This window comes from Myxine glutinosa, chromosome 4 (genome assembly GCF_964187855.1).
Source record: "Myxine glutinosa chromosome 4, kmMyxGlut1.1, whole genome shotgun sequence".
NCBI lineage: Eukaryota > Metazoa > Chordata > Myxini > Myxiniformes > Myxinidae > Myxine > Myxine glutinosa.
This window is the reverse complement of record NC_136264.1, coordinates 66,237,268-66,255,804: the sequence shown is the minus strand read 5'-3', so window position 1 is coordinate 66,255,804 and position 18,537 is coordinate 66,237,268. Positions and strand designations below refer to the sequence as shown.

Genomic DNA, 18,537 nt, shown 5'->3' with positions numbered 1-18,537 from the left:
CAGTGCATCATTTTCCATACATAAATTTATATATTTTTATGTCTGTATATATATGTAGTTTGGTAAGACTATGTCATAAAGGAATGTTCAACAGCTAACCAAGCATGCAGTCTGGCACGGTGTATTTTAGTGCTAAGTGTAAGAGTAGGTGATGCTATTAATATGGATGAGAAAAATATTTGGATAAAAATGAATGGATCACGGCATTCTTGTTTAATATATGCTTCCTGTGCAGGTGGAAGTCGAAGTGGAGGCGGTAAACGACATGGCGCCAGAGTTTCTGGCGACAGAGCTCTTTACGACAGTGAAGGAGGACGTGCAGCTGGGTGATGTGATCACATGGCTTTCGGCACACGATGGAGACAAGGTAAATTTCTAAGGATCGTTGAGATGGACAGGAAGGCATTTTGTTATTGATCAATAAGATGTGTAGCTAAAGATTTTCTTTCACAAAAGGGTTCATCATTATGCATGCAGTACAAAAGGGTGCATGCAGTACAAAAAAAATCATACACAAAAAGCTGGCACTCTCAAACCTTCTAACAGGTCTCCCATCAAGAAGTTAGGAAGTGTATCAAAGAAAGGTAACATACGAAGAAAGTGTGCAAAGTGTGTAAGTGTGTGAGGAAGAGAAAAGTTGTCATATATTAAAATATGAATAATTGCAATGCACATGGGCTGCTAGGATAGCCTAGACCTATAGGTATGCACACTCACCTCTGATCTGTCTATCCAAATGTTGAATCCCGGTCCAGGTATAAACTACCAGCCTGGTGTTTCCAGAAACGAAATAAATCAATGTCAAATACAGTTGAGGCAGTTGTCAAGATAAAAAGAGGTCACACTGATTTATTGGATACAGTATACTGCACATACATACATGCATACACGACATGGCCAAAATGATGTGGACACCTGAACATCACACCCATATGTGCTCGTCGAACGTCTCATTCCAAAATCATGGGCATTAATATGGAGTTGGTCTCCTCTTTGCTACTATAACAGCCTCCACTCTTGTGGGAAGGCTTTCCACTATATGTTGGAAAATTGCTGCAGGGATTTTCTTCCATTCAGCCACAAGAGCATTAGTGAGGTCGGGCACTGATGTTAGGCGATTAGGCCTGGCTCGCAGTCGGCGTTCCAATTCATCCCAAAGGTGTTCGATGGGGTTGAGATCAGGGCTCTGTGCAGGCCAGTCAAGTTCTTCCACACCGATCTCAACAAACCATTTATGTATGAACTTCGCTTTGTGCACGGGGACATTGTCATGCTGAAACAGGAAAGGGCCTTCCCCAAACTGTTGTCACATGGTTGGAAGCACATAATCATCTAGAATGTCATTGTGTGCTGTAGCGGTAAGATTTCCCTTCACTAGAACTAAGGGGCCGAGCCCGAACCATGAAAAACAGCCCCAGACTATTATTCCTCCTCAACCAAACTTTACAGTTGGCACTATGCATTTGGGCAGGTAGCGTTCTCCTGGCATCTGCCAAACCCAGATTCGTCCGTCTGACTGCCAGATGGTGAAGTGTGATTCATCATTCCAGAGAATGCATTTCCACTGCTCCAGAGTCCAATGGCGGTGAGCTTTACACCACTCCAGCCGACGCTCGGCATTGCGCATGGTGATCTTCGGCTTGTGTGCGGCTGCTCAGCCATGGAAACGCATTTCATTAAGCTCCCGACGAACAGTTGTTGCGCTGACGTTGCTTCCAGAGGCAGTTTGGAACTCGGTAGTGGGTGTTGCAACCGAGGACAGACGATTTATACGTGCTACGCGTTACAGCACTCCGCAGTCCTGTTCTGTGAGCTTGTTTGGTCTACCACTTCACGTCTGAGCTGTTGTTGCTCCGAGACGTTTCCACTTCACAATAACAGCACTTACAGTTGACCGGGACTGCTCTAGCAGGGCAGAAATTTGACCTGTTGACTGACTTGTTGGAAAGGTGGCATCCTGTGACGTTGCCACGTTAAAAGTCACTGAGCTCTTCAATACGGCCCATTCTACTGCCAATGTTTGTCTATGGAGATCGCATGGCTGTGTGCTTGATTATATATACCTGTCAGCAATGGGTATGGCTGAAATACCCGAATTCACTAATTAGAATGGGTGTCCGCATACTTTTGGCCATGCAGTGTACATACGTACGGACAGACAAACACTGTTCCAGATGGCTTTGTCCTATGGGCTATGCCGTAAAAAAATTTCATGCTAATATTACGAGACGTTGCATAGATGTTGCAAATTACAAATTTTTACTTCAAGTCTTACAATTTTGGTCAAATTTTTTTTAAACAAATTTCAAGTACATTGGTTGGTCTTGTGCGTTATTCTGTGTGTTTGTCTCTTTGTATGTCAGTCGCCTACAACACACAATTTTCAACCGATCTTCACGAAACTTCACCAAATGGTAGCGTTGGTCATAAGCAAGAAGCCTATTGTTTTTGGGGTCAAAAGGTCAATAGGTCAACATAGGCCAAAGATCACCAACTTTGTCAAATTTCTAAAGTCCTCAATTTTCATCCGATTGACTTGAAATTTGAAGATGATTTGCATATCTGGTCACTGAATTGATTCACCAATTATTTTTGAGGTCAACATAGGCCAAAAGGTCAACATAGGCCGAATTGCTAAAATTGTCAATTTTAATCTGATTTACTTGAAATTTGAAGAGGATTTGCATATGTATATGGTCAATGAATTCAACCCCAACTATTTTTGAGGTCAATATAGGCCAAAAGGTCAACATAGGCCAGATTTCTAAAATCCTCAATTTTCATCTAAATGACTTGCAATTTTTAGAGGATTTGCATACCAGGTCACTCAATTCAACCACCAATTATTTTTGACGTCATCATAGGCCAACAACTTATTTTAGGGATTTCGCAAGTATCGTGCTATGCATGACATATTTCTTGGTTTTTTTTGCTTTTATTGGACAAATATCAAAAGTACCCGGCGTTGCCGGGTAACAATGAGTCGCTTCCTAAAGGGAATATTAATGAGGGGGGGAGGGGAGGAAGGGAGAGGGGGAGAGGGGGGAGGAGAGGAGGGAGGAGGAGAGGACGGGAACAGGAGGGAAGGAGAGAGAGGGTATGGGGGAAGGAATGTGGAAGGAGTGAGGAGAGGGGTGGGAAAGGGAAAGGAAGAGGGGAGGGAAAGGGTTAGGGAGGGGGGGGGGAAGAAGAATGGAGGGGGAAATGGGGTGGGGGAGGAGAAGAGAGGAAAACGGTGAGGATAAGGGAAGGGAGGGGGAAGGAAAGGGAGTGGAGTGGGAGGGGGAGAGAGAGGAGGGAGGGTGGAGGGGAGAGAGAGAAATGAGGAAGGGGAGAAGAAGGGAGGGGTGGGGGGAAGGCTAGAGAGGAGGAATGGGGTGAGGTGGGGGGGGGAGGGTTGAGGGGGAGAGTGACTATATCGCACAAAAATGTTAGTCAATGAAAAAATGGGTACGTGAAAACAAAAAGGTAGCTCTGTCTACTGTAACGCCATGGCTTGCAAGAGCAGCCTGAATAGTGTTCACCAAGTGGTGGTTCACCTCGTTAAGCATATTCAAAAAGGGTGTTATGACACACCCAAACTTCACTGGCCTTGTGACTAATTAATTAAGCACACAGGCATTTCTCACTTCATTTGTAGAGCCCTCGCCGAGCGGCTTAAGCACTCCAGCAAGTACTTCAACGAAATGGGTGATAATGAACGGCTGGCTATGCAAGCAATAGCAAGCTGATTGCTTCTGGTTGGAATGGCCGAGGAATGTTAAAAACAGATCGATTTCATTCAGCAAATCATGTGGAAACCACTGAGAGCAGACAAATTCAAAAAGGGTGTTATAACACACCCAAACTTCTCCAGCCTTGTGGTCTAAAAATAAAAAGGGAGCTCTGTCTACTGTAATGCCATGGCTTGCAAAAGCAGTCTGAATAGTGTTCACCAATCGCTTGATATGGTAAATTTTTTCAGATTTCATTCCAGATTTTGACATTATTTAGTCTACACTTCCACAGCATCCAATCCTCATATCCGAATCCAGATGAATTTTTACGATATGCTTCAATCATGTACTGTACGTTAATGATAAATTGATCGTGTTTGCAAGGCACGTTTGAGTAGGCCGAAACAAAATGGCGGCTTAAGAACCCAGCGAGGTGCAGTGGGCTGACCAAGATAGCGGGCGTCCATATTGGTAAGCCACCACATCGTTTTTTTTCTCTTATGAACTCCTTGTTAATCATCTTCAAAAAGGGTGTTATAACACACCAAAACACCCAGTTTTCATCCGTGCAATCTGTTGGAGGTCCAGGTGTATGTATGCAAAGTTTGGGGCCGCTACGTTTCATGGTTTTGGAGTTATGGAGGAGACACGGACGGACACTGCCTTTTATTATTATAGATTGTATCTAGTTCTGAGAATGCCCTCCCATAATTAAAGCTGAAATTAAATTGTCATTTGGGTATCAGGAGTTGTGTACAAGGTGGTAGTGGTTGTTTTATGGGATGGCAGTATTCTATAGATATGTGCATTTATCTCTCATCTCTCTAACCTGAGTTCGAATCTCAACCAAGCTATAAACTACCACTGGTGTTTCACATGAATAGCAATACAATATCGATGTGTGCCATTACGTTGCAAGGCTCATCCTCTTAACATTGGTTGTGGGCTGACGTTAAAGATCCCACCGTGTTCTTCGCGAAAAGTAGGCGAGTTATCGCCGGCACCGTGATCGAATTACAAATTCCTGCACACTCAGTCAAGTATCCTGCCTCGGAGTGGAGACACCGCTCCAGGTTGTAACCCTCGCTAAGAAACTGTTTCGGCCGAACTGACACTGTATAGAGTACTAGCAGAAGTACCCGGCATTGCCGGGCGGGGGAGGGGAAGGGGGAAGGGGAAGGGAGGGGAACGGGGGGAGAGCGAGCCCCTTGGTAAAGCGAGCGATTTTTTTTTCATAGCGTTCATAGCGTCATAGCGTTCCGTTCATAGCGTCATAGCGTTCATATCGTTCATAGCGTCATAGCGTTCATAGCGTTTCATAGCGTCATAGCGATTTTTTTTTTCATAGCGTCATAGCGTCATAGCGTCATATCGTTCATAGCGTTCATAGCGTTCATAGCGTCATATCGTTCATAGCGTTTCATAGCGTCATAGCGTCATATCGTTCATAGCGTCATAGCGTTCATAGCGTTTCATAGCGTCATAGCGATTTTTTTTTTCATAGCGTCATAGCGTCATAGCGTCATAGCGTTCATAGCGTCATATCGTTCATAGCGTTTAATAGCATCATAGCGTCATATCGTTCATAGCGTCATCGCGTTCATAGCGTTTCATAGCGTCATAGCGATTGTTTTTTTCATAGCGTCATAGCGTCATAGCGTCATAGCGTTCATAGCGTTCATAGCGTCATAGCGTCATCACGTGATCGCTCTGAGCGAATCAGCGCCCACCTGCTCTGATTCCGTTGATTCCATGCGCTGAAATGCGCTGAGGTAAATATGAATAAAAAATATGGATCGTCAAATATTTTGAGTTCGGCCATGTTCGTCCCAGGCTCAATGGCCATGTCTATGCCAAATATCAAGCACGTAAGCCTCTCCGTTTAGGAGTCTATCGGTAACATTACACACACACACACACACACACACACACACACACACAAACACACACACACACACACACACACACACAAACTGTGTTTTATATATATAGATAGATGGTACGTAATGATGATGATTATGATGACTGATTTACCCTTTAAGTTGCTATTCAACTTGCTTCACTGTGCTTTAATTTATTTTGTTTAAAAATGTCTATTCTGAAATTGGATCGGTGCACAAGATAGCTCATTTGTTAGTCTCCTTGAGTTTGAGTCCCAATGGAAGTGGATCCACCTACAATTTCCATCCGGTGTGTTTATGATTTATTGAGCACTGGCGTCATTTGGAGGAGATGTTAAACCACTTTCCTGCAAATCTTGCATGTGCAAGGAGTAGGTCTTTGCACCACTGTCTTTGCTAAGCCATAAGTTTGGGTCGAGTGGCCATCTTGAACTGCGAGTCAGGTCATGAATAAGATTTTCAAACATTTTCTCTAAGTATAAAAATATGTCTCTCAATGGTCTATGATGCATTATTTTCTGCACAGGAAATTCACAAAACACTGTTCAAAACATTATTAGTTCCATATAGCCATCAAAACATTGCCTTTTATTTAATTACTAACAAATGCAGACATTTCCATAAAACTTTCAAGCATGGCCGGAGTCTTGAGGCTGCTCCCAAACGCCCACTCAATGGCTTTGTGGTCACCCCGCTCATTATGTGCTTTTATAATTGTTTGGTAGTTGTTGTTGTAACTTCATTTTGGCAATGTTTCCAAAACAATCTGGGTGGAACTTTCAGTAATAGGGTGTCTGCGTTTAGTACATAAATAGCCCTAATCTTTAGACTGATCCTAATCGTTATGAAACTTTTGGATTTTATTTATCTTGTCCCTGGTGATGACAGATATTTACGTATTGCCTTTTAGGAACAAGAAAGGTCCATGTTTGAGCTTTATTGCATTTTATCCAAGTAAGGAAACTCTTTTGGGAAGTGCAATTTTCACATTGTATTGTACACAAGGGAAGGGTGAGGTTCAGCAATGTTTGAGGCAGAGATAGCACAATTTTCTCATCATTGCTGGGATGAAGCCAGGGACAAATCCATCTCCCATTTTAACCTGAAATGACATTCTTCGCTGCAATCTGTTTTGGAAACTGCACTTGGCGTATGTTGATTATGGTTGTTTTGAGTGAGAAGCAAAGCATTGTAAATTGCTAGTAACGGATTTGGCAACTATCTAATTTATGCTTGATGCTCTGATTGCCAGAGTGAAACGATGAATCAATTTTATGTGAATTTGCTCTGAGAGTAACTTTCATGTGTTATCACCCCAGATGGTCATTTCAAATATCTTGCACAATGCTGAGGACTTTAGTTTGCACATTTTCCTCTTCCTCTGTGAGGGTGTCATCTTCACTAGTTTGGTCAATGAGCTCTTCCCTCACAACAATGGCCGAACAAACATGTACAGGCTGCAGGGATGCATCATCGGGTAACTCCAAGTCTATTGTATTATCCTCACTCATACTGAGTCCTGTATGACCAGGATGGCAGGAAATATCTTCATGGATGTAAATTCCAAGATGTACAAGCGACATGAGGTCATCTTCAAGTTGGTATATATACGCATAGTAAGCTTGTCGCCAGGATCCTCTCATGCCATCATTTCAGCCAATGGTACTTCCTTGTATTTGTTGGGAATTACCAGCATTCGGATTTCATCATTGGTGGTGAGATGGAATGAGTTTAACAATGTCTCCAGTAATGGATTTCTCATGGAGGACCTGGAACATATAATGGATCAGGATGCAACAGAACAAAATAATCAGTAGAAAGATCAGGAAAAACAAACCAACACAGGCCTGGGAATTTTTTCTGAATTGAGATTTTCGGCTACTGCAAGATGTGAGGATTTACTCCCTGCATTTTCCGATAAGAAACAGTACCGGTCCCATACCACTGACGTTTCAATGACATGACCCTTTTCAGCTGCATCTCACAATTCCTAGGAGCACCAACTCATTACAATGTCTGAATGCCAACATGTTGTTTCATTTCTGAGTTTTGTAAGACACCGAAAATGGAACTGACCCTCATCCGCTATCAGATCAGTTATCTCAGCAACTCCGATCCTAAGATTCTGGTCATATGGAGAATTTTTTAGAATCTTTTTGCTTAAATTGAATGTTTCAACTGATCTAGTTGTCTCCTTCAGCTGCCACATTTGATAAAAGAGCCACAAAGTTAAGTGAACAGCTTGCTCCTTGCTTCTGTGGGAAGTACTTGGCTTTGTATCATTTGGTGCAGTTTTCACATCTGGTGGATGTTCTTTCTTTTACTTTCCCCATTGATGCCCATTCATTCTTTTGATTTTGCTGCTGTCTGTGAACTGACCACAACATTTTTGATGTCAAACAATTTGCGCCAACTCCGAGGAATCCACGACCTTCTCAAGTCTTTTCATGTTTCCACATTCTTGGTCTCTGAAGTTTCTCCTGCTTATGGCTGTCTCTCAAAATGTCTTCACTTCATACTCAGTAGCTGGGCGAGGTTCTTCTTTGCTGGGAGGTTGACAAATAATGCACAGACTGAAGGTTCCAGAGAATGCACAATTAAGTGTTACAACTGACCATCTTTCTGTCAGAATCTATCACAAAGCGATCACCTAAGGGAAAGTCTCCTACGGGGCCTGCGATCTTTTCAGACCGCCATGTTACCTTGACCTTCAACATTTAGGGATAGATTGTAAATGAAGTAAATGCGTCTCCATCTTCAATATATCCAAAAAACTCAACATCATGAAAATCGGAGGACAATTGTTCAAGCTATGATCAAAAAGGTGTTTTTGTTAATTTGGTCACAATCCGAAAAAGTGGGTCAAGGACACTAATAACATATTAGGTGCACAACTTCAGTGCAGCCACACTGTTATGATACAAGAACACTTTCGAAGGTCAAGCGGTCTTTGCGATTCTGCATTGACAAAATTGAGCGATGACAAAAAACACTTTTTTTTTTTACACCGCCATTTGACCTTGACCTTTAACACAGAGAGGCATGATTTAAATTAAGTGTAAATGTTCCTTGTTGTAGGATATCTAGAGAGAGCAATTTCGTTTCGATCAGACAAACCATAGTCGAGTAATAGCGAAAATGTTAAACTGTCTATAATTAGGTCATGACCTTAAAAATTAAGTGAAGGTCAAAATTATGTCAAACACACATACTTTTTATTCCCATTATTTATTAATGCAAAATTTAATTCTGAAAGCCCCAGCCGGATCTGAGATACAGCTCCGACATTGGCACAAAAAAGGAAAAAAACTTAAATGGTGGCTTAGTACTCCTAGGAGTCTAACACCTTGACCTTTAACCTGGAGGGGTATGGTGTAAATTAACTATAAATATGCCTTGCTCTAGGGGGGGGGCAATTTCGTTCTGATCGGACAAACCTTAGTTGAGTTATGGTGAAAAATGTTTTAAAATGTCTATAATTCGGTCATGACCTTCAACAGTATGTCAAGATCAAAATAATTGTCAATCCTATGTACTTTCCATTCACCTTATTGCTCCCAAATCATCTCATTGACTCAGCCTATCATCCTTCCAAGGTCAGTACCAGCTTGCTGGGATGATTGAGCCATTCGGGTATTCTGCGTTGGAGTGGCGACCCGTCCAGGATTGTGCCCAATCGCCAAGGAAACTGCTTCGGCAGCCCTGTGCATCGTCACGGTGCAGAAAGGAATGATGGTCATTATCATCATCCGATAGGGGGAGGCTTAATTATTAATATGAAATAATATTACATTACTCGACCAAGTCATGTCATGAGGGTATTGGAAAGGATTCTGAATGGAAGGATAAGGAAGTATGTGGAGATGGAGATCAGAGAAGAGCAGCAGGGGTTCAGTAAGGGTAGGGGGACAACGGATGGGATGTTCACGCTGAGACAGCTGGGGAAGAAGATGTTGGAGGTATAAGGTGAAATGGCATTGGGATTTGTGGACCTGAAGAAGGCCAAAGAGTGTGTCCGGAGAGAAATGGTGATATCGACACTGAGAATGTTGTGATATGAAACGCTTGATATGAAACCGTTGATATGAAACCCTTGATATGAAACCCTTGATATGAAACCCTTGATATGAAACCCTTGATATGAAACCCTTGACATGAAACCCTTGATATGAAACCCTTGATATGAAACCCTTGATATGAAACCCTTCATGTGAAATCCTTGATATGAAACCCTTGATATGAAACCCTTGATATGAAACCCTTGATGTGAAACCCTTGATATGAAACCCTTGATGTGAAACCCTTGATGTGAAACCCTTGATATGAAACCCTTGATATGAAACCCTTGATATGAAACCCTTAATGTGAAACCCTTGATATGAAACCCTTGATGTGAAACCCTTGATATGAAACCCTTGATGTGAAACCCTTGATATGAAACCCTTGATATGAAACCCTTGATGTGAAACCCTTGATATGAAACCCTTGATGTGAAACCCTTGATATGAAACCGTTGATATGAAACCGTTGATATGAAACCCTTGATATGAAACCCTTGATATGAAACCCTTGATATGAAACCGTTGATATGAAACCCTTGATATGAAACCCTTGATATGAAACCCTTAATGTGAAACCCTTGATATGAAACCCTTGATATGAAACCCTTGATATGAAACCCTTGATATGAAACCCTTGATATGAAACCCTTGATATGAAACCCTTGATGTGAAACCCTTGATATGAAACCATTGATATGAAACCCTTGATATGAAACCGTTGATATGAAACCCTTGATATGAAACCCTTAATGTGAAACCCTTGATATGAAACCCTTGATATGAAACCCTTGATATGAAACCCTTGATATGAAACCCTTGATATGAAACCCTTGATATGAAACCCTTGATGTGAAACCCTTGATATGAAACCGTTCATATGAAACCGTTGATATGAAACCGTTGATATGAAACCCTTGATATGAAAACTTTGATATGAAACCCTTGATATGAAAACTTTGATATGAAACCCTTGATATGAAACCCTTGATATGAAACCCTTGACATGAAACCCTTGATATGAAACCCTTGAGATGAAACCCTTGATATGAAACCCTTGATATGAAACCCTTGATATGAAACCCTTGATATGAAACCCTTGATATGAAACCCTTGATATGAAACCCTTGATATGAAACCCTTGATATGAAACCCTTGATATGAAACCCTTGATATGAAACCCTTGATATGAAACCCTTGATATGAAACCCTTGATGTGAAACCCTTGATGTGAAACCCTTGACATGAAACCCTTGATATGAAAACTTTGATATGAAACCCTTGATATGAAACCCTTGATATGAAAACCTTGATATGAAAACCTTGATATGAAAACCTTGATATGAAACCCTCGATATGAAACCCTTGATATGAAACCCTCGATGTGAAACCCTTGACGTGAAACCCTTGACGTGAAACCCTTGACGTGAAACCCTTGACGTGAAACCCTTGATATGCAACCCTTGATGCGAAACCCTTGATGCGAAACCGTTGATGCGAAACCCTTGATATGAAACCCCTGATAGGAAACCCCTGATAGGAAACCCTTGATATGAAACCCCTGATAGGAAACCCTTGATATGAAACCCCTGATAGGAAACCCTTGATATGAAACCCTTGATATGAAACCCTTGATATGAAACCCTTGATATGAAACCCTTGATATGAAACCCTTGATATGAAACCCTTGATATGAAACCCCTGATAGGAAACCCCTGATAGGAAACCCTTGATATGAAACCCCTGATAGGAAACCCTTGATATGAAACCCCTGATAGGAAACCCTTGATAGGAAACCCTTGATATGAAACCCTTGATATGAAACCCTTGATATGAAACCCTTGATATGAAACCCTTGATATGAAACCCTTGATATGAAACCCTTGATATGAAACCCTTGATATGAAACCCTTGATATGAAACCCCTGATAGGAAACCCTTGATATGAAACCCCTGATAGGAAACCCCTGATAGGAAACCCTTGATATGAAACCCCTGATAGGAAACCCTTGATATGAAACCCTTGATATGAAACCCCTGATAGGAAACCCTTGATATGAAACCCTTGATACGAAAACCTTGATACGAAAACCTTGATATGAAACCCTTGACATGAAAACTTTGATATGAAACCCTTGATATGAAACCTTTGATATGAAACCCTTGATATGAAACCCTTGATATGAAACCCCTGATAGGAAACCCCTGATAGGAAACCCTTGATATGAAACCCTTGAAATAAACCGTTGATATGAAACCCTTGATATGAAACCCTTGATATGAAACCCTTGATATGAAACCCTTGATATGAAACCCTTGATATGAAACCCTTGATATGAAAACTTTGATATGAAACCCTTGATATGAAACCCTTGATATGAATCCCTTGATATGAAACCCTTGATATGAAACCCTTGATATGAAACCCTTGATATGAAACCCTTGATATGAAACCCTTGATATGAAACCCTTGATATGAAACCCTTGATATGAAACCCTTGATATGAAACCCTTGATATGAAACCCTTGATATGAAACCCTTGATATGAAACCCTTGATATGAAACCCTTGATATGAAAACTTTGATATGAAACCCTTGATATGAAACCCTTGATATGAATCCCTTGATATGAAACCCTTGATATGAAACCCTTGATATGAAACCCTTGATATGAAACCCTTGATATGAAACCCTTGATATGAAACCCTTGATATGAAACCCTTGATATGAAACCCTTGATATGAAACCCTTGACATGAAACCCTTGATATGAAACTCTTGATATGAAACCCTTGATATGAAACCCTTGATATGAAACCCTTGATATGAATCCCTTGATATGAAACCCTTGATATGAAACCCTTGATATGAAACCCTTGATATGAAACCCTTGATATGAAACCCTTGATATGAAACCCTTGATATGAAACCCTTGATATGAAACCCTTGATATGAAACCCTTGACATGAAACCCTTGACATGAAACCCTTGATATGAAACTCTTGATATGAAACCCTTGATATGAAACCCTTGATATGAAACCCTTGATATGAAACCCTTGATATGAAACCCTTGATGCGAAACCCTTGATGTGAAACCCTTGATGCGAAACCCTTGATGCGAAACCCTTGATATGAAACCCTTGATATGAAACCCTTGATATGAAACCCTTGATATGAAACCCTTGATATGAAACCCTTGATATGAAACCCTTGATATGAAACCCTTGATATGAAACCCTTGATATGAAACCCTTGATATGAAACCCTTGATATGAAAACCTTGATATGAAACCCTTGATATGAAACCCTTCATATGAAACCCTTCATATGAAACCCTTGATATGAAACCCTTGATATGAAACCCTTGATATGAAACCCTTGATATGAAACCCTTGATATGAAACCCTTGATATGAAACCCTTGATATGAAACCCTTGATATGAAACCCATGATGGGAAACCCTTGATGGGAAACCCTTGATGGGAAACCCTTGATGGGAAACCCTTGATGCGAAACCCTTGATGCGAAACCCTTGATGCGAAACCCTTGATGCGAAACCCTTGATGTGAAACCCTTGATATGAAACCCATGATGGGAAACCCTTGATGGGAAACCCTTGATGCGAAACCCTTGATGCGAAACCCTTGATGTGAAACCCCTGATAGGAAACCCTTGATATGAAACCCCTGATAGGAAACCCTTGATATGAAACCCTTGATATGAAACCCTTGATATGAAACCCTTGATATGAAACCCTTGATATGAAACCCCTGATATGAAACCCCTGATAGGAAACCCTTGATATGAAACCCCTGATAGGAAACCCTTGATATGAAACCCTTGATATGAAACCCCTGATATGAAACCCTTGATATGAAACCCTTGATATGAAACCCTTGATATGAAACCCCTGATATGAAACCCCTGATAGGAAACCCTTGATATGAAACCCCTGATAGGAAACCCTTGATATGAAACCCTTGATATGAAACCCTTGATATGAAACCCTTGATGCGAAACCCTTGATGCGAAACCCTTGATGCGAAACCCTTGATGTGAAACCCTTGATGCGAAACCCTTGATGCGAAACCCTTGATATGAAACCCTTGATATGAAACCCTTGATGCGAAACCCTTGATATGAAACCCTTGATATGAAACCCTTGATATGAAACCCTTGATATGAAACCCCTGATAGGAAACCCTTGATATGAAACCCTTGATATGAAACCCCTGATAGGAAACCCTTGATATGAAACCCCTGATAGGAAACCCTTGATATGAAACCCCTGATAGGAAACCCTTGATATGAAACCCTTGATATGAAACCCTTGATGCGAAACCCTTGATGCGAAACCCTTGATGCAAAACCCTTGATGCGAAACCTAAGACTTTGATGAGAACTTTTTCCAGTTCAGTTTTGGTCTTTTCTTCACCTGCTTCTTGTTGAAAAATAATGGAATGCCATGCCTTGCCAGACATTAACATGTACTTATTGTTTATTTTGGGTTTTTATTGTTTAAACATTATTATTGCAAAACCACTATGCACAGGCACAATAAGCAAACTTTCATGCTGAAACGATCATTTCAACTTGAATTTTCCATATAATTTACCTTAAAAGTTGTAGACTACAACTTCACGACGTGTGTGCTTTGCAATCTTAATGCATTCGGTACTTTATTACCTTGCTCGTGTACCGGACCTATTTCTAAATGATGGTCCAGTCATGCGTTAGATAATTGCAGGCTTGGAGAAGCATTTCTGCCGAAGTAGGAGTACTGACCTTTGTACGGAAGTTTTTGAAAACGGACCAACTCACTCTCATTGAAGACCCCATCAAGGCCTCAGGATGGATTGGACTCAGATTGACTGCTCAAAGGATTTGCCTCTGCCAGAAGTGAAGGTTTGGAAGCCAGGGAGCCTGCGGTAAAGCACCAAGACACGTCACCTCTGTGGGACACCAGACAGCAAGCACAGAGCCGTGGGTCGGGTGTTGGCATGACGACGCGGTGACTTATGCTGCACGATTCGGAGGTGGAGAGGATTAGAGATCGGGGAGTGACCGACGAGGAGGACCCCGAGTTTTGGCTCAGGAAGAGGGAACGTTCTTTGGAAGGCTTTCTAAATCAGTGGAGTTTTAGGGTCTTCGACTGCATTCACTCTCAGAACTCGCTTGGCTGCTTGGCAAAGAGCAAGCAAGTGACAACACATCTATCTTGAGGTCCATCTGTTTGCAGTTTTTCTCTTGTTTTTCCTAATAGCACCATTTAAATAACAAAATCTCTTCTGAGAGCAATTCATCTTTTCATTGAAATAATGTCGCGTGGTTCATTGAGAAAAGCCATCCTTGCATTCTTTAATTGTTCTTGTTCGGAATTGTTCAGAATCACATAATTTTAGTGGCGAGCAGGTGCCAAGAGAAGCACAAAGTCAAGTATTTATTTTGAGAATTCATGCAAATAGTTTTATTTTGTGTAAAGAGATCTGTCACAAGCCTTTGGGTGTATTATAACCAAGCTTTTTGGAGAAATGATAACCGGCATGCAGTTTTTAAACCCTGTTAACCGCAGGAACAATGCAAAGGGTTGAGCTGGCTTCAAAATATAATTTTTTACAAACAAATAAACACAGGAATAATTAATGCAATTCGTTGCTAAAATCATGCAAGACAGAGAAAACCTTGTCTTTAAAATTAAAATGGAGGCAGATTTTAATCTAACGCATGTTGCTTATGGTGGAGCTGCACAGATTGCGTTTTGCAAAGGCAAAGCTCTCCCTCCACCCCAATAAATACTTTTCGTACATTTCTGTCCTTTGAGTGGCAGGATAACCTCAAGGTAGGTGCGCTCGCTTTTGAGCTGTCCAGCATGGGTTCAGGGAAGAAGAGGAGGAGGCAGACCTTGTATGTGCTGGATTGATGGGGTAAAAGCTGCAAACAAGCCGTCTCTGCCAGAGATTTGGCAAGCAGTGCAGGATAGGGATGTTTGGAGAAATCTGATCATAAAGGTCACTCGAAGTCGCCCAGGACTTGAGGGAACTGGATAGCCTGGGCTAGAATCTCGACTCGGCTATTAACTACCACCCTGGTGTTTCTCATGCAGGGCAAGGCATCAATGTGCGCGCCGCCCATCACATGGACGTTGAACTAGATGTCTTGTCATATGTGGAGGTGAAAGATTCCATGGTTTCCATGGAGACAGTCAGAGACCAGTCCATTGATGATGTCATTCATTCTTACAAATAAGGTCACGAATATCATCATCATCATCATCATCAACATCAACAACAAAATTGATCTTTGTAGGGCCATTGGCACCAATGTGGTTGGTGTGCACAAAGTGAGCACCAATGTGGTTGGTGTGCACAAAGTGAGCACCAATGTGGTTGGTGTGCACAAAGTGAGCACCAATGTGGTTGGTGTGCACAAAGTGAGCACCAATGTGTTTGGTGTGCCCAGGCCTTGCAAACGCGCTGCAGAATGGACCTGTAGATGCAGAACAGCAGTAGCTGCCTGCTCAGGACCCAGGGCTGTGTACTCCTACATGTCTACACAGGATCTAGTGACCTAGCTCCACACGAGACAAACGAGCCATAGGTCCAACGTCCAGAGCACTTCTTTCGGCCTGAATGCGAATTCACTCCGAGCGCTACGTGAGCTCCACCTGCTCGGCTGCGCTTCCTCTTGAGCCTCGGTCATCGTCCTGGCATTCTCCTTCCACGACCACTCTTGATTCTGCCATTCTCGTGGGTCAACCAGGTTCCGACACAGCGACGCCACGGTCAGGGCCTCGTTCAACAGATCGATCATAGACTTGGCATTGGACTTGGGGAGATTCAGGCCATGTTGCTTGGAACAGCTCGTTGAGCGCCGGCTATCCTGGGCACTACATCCTCAAGAGGAGGCTTTGAGAACATAATCTTATTCGGCTGTTTATGGTAGTGCAGAGCGTTGTGGAGCACAGTGTTGTTTCCAAATCACATCAAGTTGCATCATCGAATCTGAAATCACACTGATGTCAAACATTTATGTTGCATCTGACATATAAAGCTCTTACTAACCATTCGCTCACTCACTCACTGATTGATACACTCATAGTCTCATACATACAGTGTATTCAGAAAGTATTTAGACCCCTTCACTTTTTTCACATTTTGTTATGTTGCAGCCTTATGCTGAAATGGTTTCAATTCATTTTTCCCCTCATCAATCTACACTCAATACCCCAAAATGACAAAGAGAAAACAGGATTTTAGAAAGTTTTGCAAATTTATTAAAAAGAAAAAAACTGAAATATCACATTGACATAAGTATTCATACCCTTTGCTCTGACACTTGAAATTTAGCACAGGTGCCTCCCATTTCTCTTGATCATCTTTGAGATGTTTTTACATCTTGATTGGAGTCCACCTGTGGTAAATGCAATTGATTGGACATGATTTGGAAAGGCACACACCTGTCTATATAAGGTCTCACAGCTGACAATGCATATCAGAGCAAAATCCAAGCCATGAGGTCGAAGGAACTGCCTGCAGAGCTCAGAGACAGGATTGTGTCGAGGCACAGATCTGGGGAAGCCTACAAAAAAAATTCTGCCTGCATTGAAGTTTGGAACAACCAGGACTCTTCCAAGAGCTGGCCGCTCGGCCAAAATGAGCAATCGGGGGAGAAGGTCCTTGGTAAGAGAGGTGACCAAGAACCCGATGGTCACTGGCTGAGCTCCAGAGATCCTGTGTGGAGATGGGAGAAACTTCCAGAAGGACAACCATCACTGCAACACTCCACCGATCTGAGCTTTATGGCAGAGTGGCCAGACGGAAGCCAAACAGTTCAATCTTGGTTTCATCAGACCACAGAATCTTGTTTCTCACAGTCTGAGAGTCCTTCAGGTGCTTTTTTGGAAACTCCAAGCGGGCTTTCATGTGTCTTTCACTGAGGAGAGGCTTCCATCTGGCCACTCTGCCATAAAGCCCAGATCGGTGGAGTGTTGCAGTGATGGTTGTCCTTCTGGAAGTTTCTCCCATCTCCACACAGGATCTCTGGAGCTCAGCCAGAGTGACCATCGGGTTCTTGGTCACCTCTCTTACCAAGGCCCTTCTCCCCGGATTGCTCAGTTTACATAAGTATTCATACCCTTTCCTATGACACTTGAAATTTAGGACAGGTGCCTCCCATTTCTCTTGATAATCTTTGAGATGTTTTTACATCTTGATTGGAGTCCACCTGTGGTAAATATCTATATATACACATGCTTTTTAAAGAATTAAATCAGTGAGGTCATCAGTTGCATAAACCCTGTTTCTAATTCTAGGTCATACCTGAAAATATTTCAAAGTCAGAGGAGAATGTTATTCGGACAAGCCAATTGGATCAGCAAAAATAAGCAGGGATGAGAGGAAGGTCTTTGTTTTGATTGAGGCAGTCAGGTTGACCAAGTTTCTCCTGTCGGTAAAGGAAGGGAACAAATCTCCGAACCCCTCAGCCCCATTCCTGTATCACGTCGTCTGTCACCTAGTCATATGTTCATTATCTCTAATATCTGAACCAAAGGGCTCTCTTCCTGTTCAATATCGGTTAATTTCTAATGAAAAATGTTCGATTATACTGACCAAAATGAGAGGGAGCATTTTATCACACCTTTCCCAACAGGTACATCTGGTTTTTTTTTTTTGGTTTTTTTTGCCTTTTGTTTCAGTTTAAGATCTATCGGGATGTTGGAAATCTCTCCTCTCCATCACGTATTGCAGTTTTACGTTGCGGAGAGCGTGGAATTCAAAATAAAGAACCTAGTAATTGTCCCAAGGCGAACAATTTGATGGGTGGGAAAGGTTCTGAAAATTAACCTCCAGCAAGGCTTTTA

At 41.9% G+C, this 18,537-nt stretch overlaps 1 protein-coding gene across 1 annotated transcript in view; it reads left to right on the top strand.

Annotated features, from left to right (window-relative positions):
- Window positions 1-241: 241 nt before the first annotated feature.
- Window positions 242-18,537, top strand: part of FAT4 (FAT atypical cadherin 4) — a 144,372-nt gene continuing 126,076 nt past the window's right edge. Inside the window, exon 1 of the mRNA XM_068114588.2 lies at window positions 242-367. Coding sequence (XP_067970689.2) covers window positions 266-367 — 102 coding nt within the window. The 5' untranslated portion in view covers window positions 242-265. The remainder of the gene's footprint in view (window positions 368-18,537) is intronic.